General features: G+C 41.3%; 1 protein-coding gene across 6 annotated transcripts in view; it reads left to right on the forward strand.

Moving 5' to 3' along the window:
• NIPBL (NIPBL cohesin loading factor) overlaps positions 1-5,302 on the forward strand; it is a 235,684-nt gene extending 230,382 nt beyond the window's left edge. For 5 of the 6 annotated variants that reach the window (XM_073621291.1, XM_073621308.1, XM_073621318.1 and 2 more), the window contains 2 exons: positions 1,505-1,690; positions 3,884-5,302. In XM_073621291.1, the coding sequence (XP_073477392.1) occupies positions 1,505-1,690; positions 3,884-4,246 (549 nt within the window). In that variant the 3' untranslated portion in view covers positions 4,247-5,302. Of the gene's footprint in view, positions 1-1,504; positions 1,691-3,443; positions 3,505-3,883 lie in introns of all 6 variants that reach the window. The other variant, XM_073621328.1, reaches the window with a different exon arrangement.
• Positions 5,303-12,165: the final 6,863 nt, after the last annotated feature.

The following is a 12,165-nucleotide window of genomic DNA, read 5'->3' on the forward strand; positions in this document are numbered from 1 at the left end:
GTGCACCACCCCAGTGTGAAAGCACTTAGGCTTTCACACTGGGAAGGCTTGAGAGGCGCTTTACAAGCGCTATTTTTAAACACCTGAAAAGCGCCTTCAGTAAGAAAGGGTTCTAAAGCTGCTCCTTCCTTTATTGTAGCTGACGCAAAATATCTTGTGCGACAGGGCTATGGAGAACTACAATATGTGACTTCGCCTATAATATGCTTCTTAGTCCCAGTTGCCATGCCTTCTAGGCTTCTGAACCAGGTATTTTGGAAACTATGGAAGTTGCTGATGGAGAAAGAATTTGTAGTGGAGCCACTAGAGTTGTGTGGGTCAGGGAGCGGCTTGCAGGCGTATAGCATGTTCACTTTGAAAGGGAATTTTCACTTATAAAATCTGATTATATTTCACTGTGCAAAGAATACCCAATAACATGCAAGGAAAATTAAAAGGAAAAAAAATCACAGGATTTTGTGCATAATTGGACGATTGACGTTGGCACAGCTTCACCTCGTTCAAAAAATAAATGAAAATTCACTTGCAAAGTGAAAACTTGTTAAGTAAACATGCACTACTTTACTAAATCATCTCCAATTACTTTTTAATGAGGTCCCTTAGCCGCTTGCCGACCGGCTCACGCCGATATATGTTGGCAGACTGGCACTCCTGCGCAAACTGACGTACCTGTACGTCAGTTCACAAAAGCAGGATAGCGGGCGCGAGCTCGCCGCTGGCACGCGCGTCGCAGAAGCGTGTCCACGGGTTCCGTGGACTCTGTCTGCCAACAGCCCCCGATCTTGGCAAGAAGAGGCAGGGATTTCTATTTGGGCAGATTCCTCTCTATGTTATAGATGGTGGCGTTTACTGAATTTTCCATTTTTATTTTAATTTATCTATAGTATCCACATTGGTTTGGATGGTTAGCTACACCTTATATATATTTAAGGGTATGGTATGGGATTGCAAACATTAGCACGGTTCACTAGGTTTAAGAGGTGCACACTCACATTCACTAAATAATGGTCTCTGGCTGAGTGAATGTCGCTCTGCACATATGAGTACGGATTATTTTATATTTACTTTTATATTTACTTTTATATTTATTTTTATTAGGAACCCTGATAAAGGTAGCGCCACTTACCCCTATCTATAATCTCTTTTACAAATACCGATTGCCTAGTCAGGGATCTCCAAACTATGGCCCTCCGGCTGTTGCGGAACTACCTGTCCCATGAGACATTGTAAAACTCTGACATTCACAGACATGACTAGGCATGATGGGAACTGTAGTTCCTGAACTGGAGGGCCATAGTTTGGAGACCCCTGGCCTAGGTGGTCGGAGCAGAAGCTAAGAGCGGGTGTCTGTCAAAACTAGGTAACCCCCTCCTGTCTTCTCCTGCTGATCTGCGATCTTTAGTTGATGAGAGCACAAGCTCAGCATAGAAACGATTTTCTTTTGTTTCCTTCTGATGGTGTTTTGTGGTCTTATGTCAGGTCTTCTTTGTGCTTATCCTTCTAGTTCAAGCTGTTAATGGAACACTTAGACCCTGATGAAGAAGAGGAGGAAGGCGAGGTCTCGGCAAGCACAGATGCCCGAAATAAAGCCATTACCAATTTGCTTGGGGGTAACAGCCCTAAAAATAATGTGGCTGAGACAGAGGAAGAAGAAAGTGAGGGAGAGGAGAAAGCCGGTGGCGCATCAGGGGTAAGTACCCATGTGCTAACATATTTCCTAAATGATATAAGCTGGTGATGTTTGAGTAGCTGGCTAGTTTGTGTATATTAGTGTTTGTCCAGATATGGGCTGTTCACAAGATGGCTGTCTGCTCTGTAAGTACCTTGGGTTCCGTAATGAGCCTTATTGTTTTTAACATTACAGTAAAGACTGTCTGATCCCTATAGCCACCATTGTTGTTCAAAGCTCTAGTAAAATGTGAAGGTTTGCTTCTGATTGGTGGTTGTGGTGCCTCAGTTACTAAATCTGTACTCAAGTGATAACCTAAAGCTTTTTGTTGCTCGTCTTGTTGGAACAGATAGATTATTGGGCTTGTAATATTTATGCAGTTTATGTGGTCATGGTATCTGCTGATGAGGATGTAATGGTTCACATTTGACTGATCCTCCCATTCAGTTAAATTTTCAGTTCAAGAAAGGCAAAAAACTCAGCCCTTTAATTATCATTTTTTTTTCCATTGCAGCAAGACATTTAGCATCGTTTTAACATTTGAGTACAGTTCCATTTTGAATATTGTTGCTGGAGTTTGCACCAGTTGTGCATCCTTCTGATGTAAATGTCATACTGATCTGTAGCGTCACCATATAATAATTGTATGATGGATAATGCTGGGTTAAGGATTTGCATGCAGAACATTTTTTGGATTAATTCAAGCCCTTTGGGATGCCTTGCTGCTCTGTATCCTGAGTGTATGAGTCTCGGTCTTTAAGAAAACAAACCCTTGCTCTTTCCGCTTCGTCCTTCCTACCTTTTAGTCTGTTGCTAGCTTCTTACCTCCTAAGCTATAAGCCTCCTTGCTCCTCTGCCAACAGCTGCCTGAAAGACCCTTTTGTGTTTTCTCCCTACTAATTGTAGTATGTTGTATGCATGGTCAATGGACAAGGCTTACATTTACTTCCAAATTACCTCTTACCTGGCTCTTCCTGATTAGTTTGAAGCCTCTGTTGCTAGGTCAGTCTCTTGGCTGGGTTTTCTAACAACAGAGGCTGTTTTTCAAACGCTTCCCTTGCCACAGCACTGATCAGAATCTAGATTGGGGACTAAAATCCATTTTTTTTTTTCAAATTATTGGTCTGCCACTGGCTTTTCTTTTTTCAATAGTGTATTCCTTATATTTTATAGAAGGCCTTTATTGATCACGAGAACAGCCTGTTCCATACCATCGCTTTAGACTGTAGTGTTCTGTGCCATGATTATGTTAGGGTTTATGAGAGCTTTCGTGGTTACTTTATTGAAAGCCATATAAAATGTTCTTGGGCTAAGAGGAATAAAACTCTTGACCCCATGTGATTGGCTATTCCGAAGCTCCCATTAGCTTAACATTAATTTAATTTGTGCTGGAGGGATGTCGATCACACAGCAGTGACCTACTTTCCTGTTGCACCCAGCCTTTTGTCTTCATTGCATCAGGTGTAATGTATTATCAGTATGTAAATGTCCTATTAAAAGCAATGATTGTTTTTTTTTTTCCCTAACTGAACTGGGAATTTTTTAAAAGGTTTCCATCTAGTCAAGGAAAAAAAAAACAAAAACCTGATGTATATTTACTGTGCTTGTGTTTTATTAGGAGTGACATGTGATTTTTAATTGTTTGGTCCCTGTGCTGTGGTCTTTTTTTTTTTTTTTTTTTTTTTTAAGTCAGGAGTATTTGAATACATTTTGCTGTGGGGGTAAGAAGCGATTCCATAGCTAGACTTAACCTTTTATACATCTTTTTTTGTAGAAAGGGTTTAGCGGAAAAGGCAAAAAAAAACGTAGACATTGAGATTTATCCAAAGTAAAAGGTAATTTTAATTTAGATTTCCTCTTTTTCTATTCTGTCCCTATTTCTTGCTATATATATATATATATATATATAAAATATATATTTATATCTAATTTTTTGTAACTCGTTTATAGATTTTAATTTTGAATGCAATTGCAGTAAAACTTGGTAAATCGCACGTTTTAAGACCTGACGCTCCTTAGGCACTGGTGGTTAAGGTTAAACTGCATCCCATTGGTTGGATGGTGTCTGTGTGGGCTGTCTCACCGTGGTGCCAGGGGTTTTACGACTTTTAGATTTTTTATTTTTTTTGCTTTTTGTTCCAACGATGTTGGCATTGCAGCTAAACAAAACCTTTCCTCTTTCTTTTTTCCATTGCCACACCCTTCCTGACACAGTTAAGAAAATCAAAAAGATTATCAGACTCTTCAGACGTGGCAGCGCAGATGAATGAAACCGTCGATGCCCAGGATCTTATTGCAATTTGTTGTCCGAAGTACAAAGACCGACCACAAATTGCAAAAGTTGTTAAAAAAACCAGCCACGGATTCAGTATTCAGTGGATGGCGGGCTCTTACAGTGGCACTTGGGCTGAGGCCAAACGCCGTGATGGACGAAAGCTTGTGCCTTGGGTTGATACTATCAAAGAGTCGGACATCATTTACAAAAAAATTGCTCTAACGAGCGGAAATAAGCTGACTAATAAAGTTGTTCAGACTTTACGATCGCTGTATGCAGCCAAGGAGGGAACTTCCAGCTAATAATATGTTTGTATATTTGCAGCCAAATTTACAGGAGAGCAGACAAAAAAACTTGAAATATCAACATTCTGGCAAAAATTTAAAGAAAGAAACAAGAATTAAAACAATTTTATCGAGCGTTAAGGATGGAGCTTAGCCGCCTGAAGGAAATGTTTGGTAAACATTGTTGTGGGAGCTTCCTTCGCTGTTGTACAGCAGAAACTTCTCAGTACATTTTTACTCCCACTGTATTATAGTTTAACAAAAATTTGTTTATATCTTGAAAAATACTTTCTGTTTAAAAAAAAACAAACCAACAAAAAAAATTACAAAAAATAAACAAGTGAATGTTGAAAATTAGTCTGTTAATGTTCTTAATAAAGTGTTCTTGGAGTTTAACCTAGCAGCGGATGGCTTTCTTTAGTTTAGCCCGGTTTCAAGGGAAGTATCAAATTTTATTTTATTTTTTGTTTTTGTTTTTTTCTTTTTGGGGTTTTTTTTTCTTCCCAGGCTGTAAAATGGCAGAATTTCGGACGTATATAATTTATTCTGTTGGGGTTTAAAAAAAGCATGCAGTATCTATGACCTATCTGCAGGAGTTTTTTTTTTATTTTTTACTTTTGTATTTTTCTTTTTTTTTTTTTTTTTCTTTTTTTTTTTTTTTTTTTTTGTAAATGTAGATTTTGATGTATAAGGTCACCCTGAAAATAATACACGAAAAGGGATCCCGAGAATACCTGCTGGCGACAATACTGCAATAAATTTTTTTACTTCTTTGTTACCTGTCTGTTTCCATTTGAATTTCTTAAATGTAAAGCTGTTTTAAGAACCAATTATATTATTTTGCAGTCTTTTATGTAAAAGTTAAGTTTTTGGACGCAAGACATAAAATATTGTTTATACATTTTGTATAGCCTGAAAATAACCGGTATCTTTATTTTCATCCCTTTTAAAGGGCATAGACACGATTTAACTCCCGATTTTATTGTATCTTGAAATATTTAGTGTTAACTATATGATTTAGCACTGTGCCAAACGCCTTTTCAAGAATGTTTGATATAAAAAGAAACTAGTTTATTCCTTGTATGTTTGAATTTCTTTCATTTTTTGATCACACAGAATGTCATTGATGAAAACTTTCTGAGTGGAAAAAAAAATGATCTGGTGGTTGCTTGCAGATTCTGAGTTCAGGGGGGAAAATCACCTATGCTTTCTAAAAAAAAAAAGAAAAAAAGAAAAAAAAAACTGGAAACAAAATCACCCAGCAAAAGTATAGACTTGCCTCTTTGCCTTCTATTCATGGAATCTTTGCTTTCTTGAAGAGCAAAGGCACCCAACTATTATTCATATCTGACACACTTCCAGGAGTGTCTCATGTCCATTCACTGTGATTCCACCAACAAACACTTTATTATTATGCACAGCAGTGATAAAGGAGCCGGTGAGTGAAGCCACACCATGTGGCAGGGAAATGCAGGCGCCTGACAGGCCCAACAGTGTGTCAGATTCTTTGAACAACTTTGCTCTTGAAAGGGCCAGGTAAAGCAAAAGGTAAGTTGTGAAGTCTGTTCTTTTGCAGATTGTTTTTGTTTCCCCTTTTCTTTCACCTACAGAGTTTCTTTGAAATGAGGAGAGGTTTAAAAATAACAGGTACACTAACTTCTGGCCTTTTGCTTGGTAAGTCCTAAAATGTATACATGGGTTACTGTTTTACGTCATGCTTCTACACGTATTATGTCCTTTTGGCCCTGTTAAGACGTTTTACATCATTGGGTCGAAATGGATTGTGTCAGTGGCTGCACGTTTAAAGATTCTGTGTGATCTGATTACTGGTTATAATTGATACATTTTCTCATGTATAGTTATGAGCTGTGGGTAAATTACCAAAGGAATTAAGTTTTAGATCCTTCTAGACTCATATGTCCACTGTTGGCTGAGTCATTCAGGGGCCCAGAAACCTCCTGGAACTGAGCTACTGCTACTTCGATTTGCAACACATCTATTGGTGTGTATTGGAAAGTACAACCATCTTGAAGGTTTAAGATTTTTCCAATTTTTTTTTTTTTTTTACTTAATCTGGAAACTGTAGAGTAGAACCAGTACACATAGAATTGATATTAGCACCTGCAGAACACTGTTTTAAAGCACTACAGTTTTATGCCTTGTCAAGATTCACTAGTGCAAACGTTTTATGGAAATGCCGTTAGAGTTCATTTCCTGAAGAATGTTTTTTTTTTTAAGTTATTCCTCTTTTTAATGTCAGAACATTAATATACTGTATTTTGCATTCTGCTAAAAATGTTAAATAAAGAATTTATAATTTCAGAACATGAATCTGCCACTCCAAAGTAATGTAATATCTTATAGTACAAAGTTTGTCCTCCTCCTGTTTCAAGGATATTACCTTACAAGATATTGCTCATTCAATTTGTGACTTAACAGTCTGTATTAAAGGGTTAGTTCACCTCTACAAAAAAAACTGCCTATTCATATTAGGTCATCTGTAGATAAAAACAAACCGTGGAACTTTGACCACAATTGAATGCCTTTCCTATAAGTGTAGGCCATTTACTTGCCTCATGAAGCATGACCAGAAAACTCCCAGGATGTTGCTAAGCAAGACCTATTATTGTTCATCACAGGAGTGATCTCCCAAACTCTTAGCTACTGCATTTGGGGAATGTGAAGGGATTTAAATCAGAAAGCACACTTCTGTGATGGTGAAAGTAAATTGTAATAGGTAGGCCTTGCTTAGCAACGCCCTGGCAATGTCCTGGGTATTTTCAGGTCTGTCTGCTCGAGGTACATAAATGGCCTACACCTATCGCAAGGGTATTATTCAATTTTGGTCAAAACGGCACAGCTTGTTTTCATGTACAGACATCCCTTAACTGTATAGGCTTTTTTTGCTAAAGGTTGGACTAGCCCTTTAACCATTTGCTAACCGTGCTATAGTCGAATGACGGCTACAGCGTGGCCAGCCAGTTCTGGGAGGGCATCATATGATCTCCTGTGATCGTGCCCGCTGCAACACGCTCTGTGATCACGTTGTCCCCTGGACACAGCTGCTCACAGATCGGGGTAAAGAGCTAATCAGCGGCTCTTTACCCACGTGATCAGCTGTGTCCAATCACAGCGTAAACACTAACCGGTTATCAGCATACCTTTCCTCACGCTGACAGTGTGAGGAAAGGAGGGCCTGCAACCGACTTGTGCGAAAGGGACATCTACATTGATAATCAGTGTCCTGATGATCAGTGCAGTCCCAACAGTGCCTACCAGTGCTGCCACTTAGTGCCCACCAGTGCCTCTTCCTCACTGTCACCTATCAGTGCTGCCTGTCAGTGTAACCTATCAGTGCCCACCAGTGCCTCCTCATCAGTGTCACCCATCAGTGCAGCCTTATCAGCGCACATCAGTGAAAGAGAAAAATTACCTATTTGCAAAAGTTTGTAACAAACTATGAAAAACATTTTATTTTTTTCTTAGTTTTCAGTCTTTTTAGTTAGCAAAAAATAAGTTTAGAGATGGTTGCCGAGGAAGCGGCCAGCCCTTTCCTTGGTCCCTGTGTAACCAAAAAAAGGGAGTTTGACCTCCGGAAGGACTCCATGGCTGCCAAATACACCCGAATTGAACGAACCACATCCAAGGTATGCAAAGCAAATTCCTTGGCATGGGCCAGCTTGGCACACAAGGTCGGCAACACAATGTCCTCATTCAAATGGAAGTCGGACAACCTTGGGCTGAAATGGACAGGGACGAAGAACCACTTTATCCCTATGGAGTACTAAATGGGGACTACAACAGGATAATGCCCCCCTCCGGTGCTTCTCCGGTCTCTCCCGTGCCATCGGGGACCCAGAGAAAGAATCCGCCGCCGCTGGATGACAAGCATACGGATTTCCAGTGACCATATGGTCGTCAGTCAACTCTATGACTGTCGGAGGCCTGGGCGCGACGTTTTAATGTCACGTCCGGGCCGCGATTGTAAACAAAGCGGCTGCAAAGGATGGAATCTTTAATTTAATTTTTTTTTTTATGCTTTTCAGCCTGGAGGAGAGATATTATGGGGTCTTATAGACCCCATATCTCTCCATAAAAGAGGACCTGTCACGCACCATTCCTATTAGAAGGGATGTTTACATTCCTTGTAATAGGAATAAAAGTGATGAAAAAAACATTAAAGAGAAAGTGTAAAAATAAAGTAAAATAAAAAAAAGTTAAAGTGCTCGCGCACTGAAGCGAATGCACACGTAAGTCCCGCCCACATATGTAAACACCGTTTAAACCACACGTGAGGTATCGCCGCGTGTGTTAGAGCGAGAGCAACAATTCTAGCACTAGACCTCTGTAACTCTAAACATGTAACCTGTAAAATAATTTAAAGTGTCGCCTATGGAGATTTTTAAAGACCGAAGTTTGGCGCCATTCCATGAGTGTGCGCAGTTTCCAAGCGTGACATATTGGGTATCTATTTACTCGGCGTAACATCATCTTTCACATTATACAAAAAAAATGGGCTAACTACTGTTTTGTTGTTTTTTTTTAATACATTAAACTCCCCCCCCCCCCCCCCCCCCCAAAAAATGTTTAAAAAATTGTTGCGCAAATACCGTGCGACATAAAAAGTTGCAATAACCGCCATTATTTCCCCTAAGGTGTCTGCTAAAAAAACATATATAATGTTTGGGGGTTCTGAGTAATTTTCTAACAAAAAAAATGATTATTTTTTTACATGTAGGAGAGGAGTGCCAAATTAGGCCCGGTATGGAAGCGGTTAAAGACCCGGCCGATAGGAAAGCAGAGTATGTGGCGCGCAGCATGTTTACTGTGGCAGGATGGCAATGCGACTGGTCCTGCCTTCGGCCCTGGTGTCTCAGACTTTAACCGAATGGGCCAAGCTTTTGCGCCAACGTCTGGGGAATTAACAGGTTTCTGCTGCTTATGTTGATCTGGCGGATCAGTTGGTCCAAGGGCTGCATTATATGTGATGCATCTTTGAATAGGACTCCCCTGCTGTCCAAACTTTCCTTTTCAGCAGTAGTGATTAGACCCGGGCTGTGGCTTAAGAGCTGGTCTGCAGACCAAGCCTGTAAGAAAGCTCTCATTGATCTGCCCTTTCAAGGCAATCGCCTGTTTGGGGCTACCCTGGATGACATCATTAAGGGTGTCACGGGGGGGAGAGTACCTTCCTGCCACAGTCTAAGAAAGGGAAGGGCCCTCGCAAACGTGGGCCTTCCTTCTCAGCCCCTAAGAAATTCTTTTGCAGACAAGGGAAACAAATCTCTCAAGCCTTTCCCGGGAGGTTCCAAGCAATATTGGTCTGGTAAGCCTAAAGCTGGCTTCTCCAGTCCTGCAGACAAGACCCGTTCAGCATAAAGGTCTGCCCTCACCCATAATTGGTGTGGGGTGACATCTTCGCTGGTTTCTAGCTTTGTGGACCTCCGTTAGCGTCCAAGGGGATCAACGAATTGATCCTTTTGGGGGTACCAAAGAAGAGGGGGAGAGTTTGTCCATTTCAGGGGGCCCTAAGTCTCCTTATGTCGATATGCAGTATCTCAAAAAAGTGAGTACACCCCTCACATTTTTGTAAATATTTTATTCAATTTTTTCACGTGACAACACTGAAGAAATGACACTTTGCTACAACGTAAAGTAGTGAGTGTACAGCTTGTATAACAGTGTATATTTGCTGTCCCCTCAAAATAACACTGCCATTAATGTCCAAACTGCTGGCAACAAAAGTGAGTACACCCCTAAGTGAAAATGTTCAAATTGGGCCCAATTAGTCTTTCCCTCCCCGGTGTCATGTGACTCGTTAGTGTTACAAGGTCTCAGGTGTGAATGGGGAACAGGTGTATTACATTTGGTGTTATCGCTCTCACGATCTTACCGGTCACTGGAATTTCAACATGGCACCTGATGGCAAAGAATTGTTCTACATAAAGATGGCCTAGACTATAGGAAGATTGCCAAGACCCTGAAACTGAGCTGCAGCATGGTATCCAAGACCATACAGCTGTTTAACAGGACAGGTTCCACTCAGAACAGGCCTTGCCATGGTCGACCAAAGAAGCTGATTGCACATGCTCAGCATCATATCCAGAGGTTGTCTTTTGGGAAATAGATGTATAAGTGCTGCCAGCATTGCTGCAGAGGTTGAAGAGGTGGGGGGTCAGCCTGTCAGTGCTCAGACCATATGCTGCACACTGCATCAAATTGGTCTGCATGGCTGTTGTCCCAGAAGGAAGCCTTTTCTAAAGATGATGCACAAGAAAGCCCACAGTTTGCTGAAGACAAGCAGACTAAGAACATGGATTACTGGAAACTTATTTGGTTCAGATGGTGTAAAGCGTGTTGTAGGGGCAACCAGGCAAGGAGTACAAAGACAAGTGTGTCTTGCCTACAGTCAAGCAGGGTGGTGGGAGTGTTATGGTCTGGGGCTGCATGAGCGCTGAGGACCTACAGTTTGTTGAGGGAACCATGAATGCCAACATGTACTGTGACATACTGAAGCAGAACATGATCCCCTCCCTTTGGAGACTGGGCTGCAGGCCAGCATTCCAACATGATACCCAAACACGACCCAAAACAAACCTCCAAGACGACCACTGCCTTGTTAAAGAAGCTGAGGGTAAAGGTGATGGACCAGCCAAGCATGTCTCCAGACCTAAACCCTATTGAGCAACTGTGGGGCATCCTCAAATAGAAGGTGGAGGAGCGCAAGGTTTCTAACATCCACCAGCTCCGTGATGTCACCAAGGAGTGGAAGAGGACTCCAGTGGCAACCTGTGAAGCTCTGGTGAACTCCATGCCCAAGAGTGTTAAGATAGTGCTGGAAAATATTGATGGCCACACAAAATATTGACAATTTGGGCCCAATTTGGACATTTTCACTTAGGGGTGTACTTACTTTTGTTGCCAGCGGTTTAGACATTAATGGCTGTGTTATTTTGAGGGGACAGCAAATTTACACTGTTATACAAGCTGTATACTCACTACTTTACACTGTAGCAAAGTGTAATTTCTTCAGCGTTGTCACATAAAAAGAAATAATAAAATATTTACAAAAATATGAGGGGTGTAATCACTTTTGTGAGATACTGTAGTTCCTGCAAAGGTTCAGGTGACGTCCAAACTACCCAAAGTCTCCTCTATCCCTGTCCAGGAAATTGAATTACCTGGGTCGGACTCTGGATTTAATATTGACCAGAGTAGTATTTTTTTTCTACTCAAACTTCTGCTCCTTCAGCAGGTTTAGTTCAACAGGAAGTTACCGAGACCCGTTTCAATCTCATAGGTTCCTCTGGTAGACGCCGCAGTCGTTCTAGTGCCACTGCGGAGCCAACACCTTCCTCTTCTGCCTTGCCTGCGAAGAACCAAGGGCGAAAGTCTTCTGGTCATTCTGGTGGCTGGCTGTAAACATCCTTTGGGAGATAAATCTGAGAGGACCAGTTCTTCCAAGGGATGATTTACCATCCTGCTTTACAGATGGTTTTATTGGCCTAACTATTGAAAGCCAGGTACTGAGAGATAGGTTTGTCGAGATCAGAGATCCCTTCTATGTTGAAGGCGAGGAAGTCGACTTTTAGTAAGATCTACCATCATACTTGGAAAGCGTACATTTCTTTGTGTGAGTCGATTGGCGCTCATCCTTGTTCTTTTTCTCTATAGGTCAGATCTTGGCCTTCCTGCAACAGAGCGTTGAGCAGAGGTTGGCCTTGAGTATCATCAAGGGCCAGGCGTCTGTCTTAGCAATCTTCTTTCAGCAACCCCTAGCCACTCACTTTAGTTTGTACCTTCATTCAAGGAGTCCGGCATGTGGCTCCGCCTGTACGGTCTCTCTTGCCGTCATGGGATTTAAACTTGGTACTATCGGTTCTCCAGAAACCAAGAATATTTAGGAGATTCCTTTACCTATGTTGTCCCCGTAGGTGGCA

The sequence above is a fragment of the Aquarana catesbeiana genome, linkage group LG01 (genome assembly GCF_042186555.1).
Source record: "Aquarana catesbeiana isolate 2022-GZ linkage group LG01, ASM4218655v1, whole genome shotgun sequence".
NCBI lineage: Eukaryota > Metazoa > Chordata > Amphibia > Anura > Ranidae > Aquarana > Aquarana catesbeiana.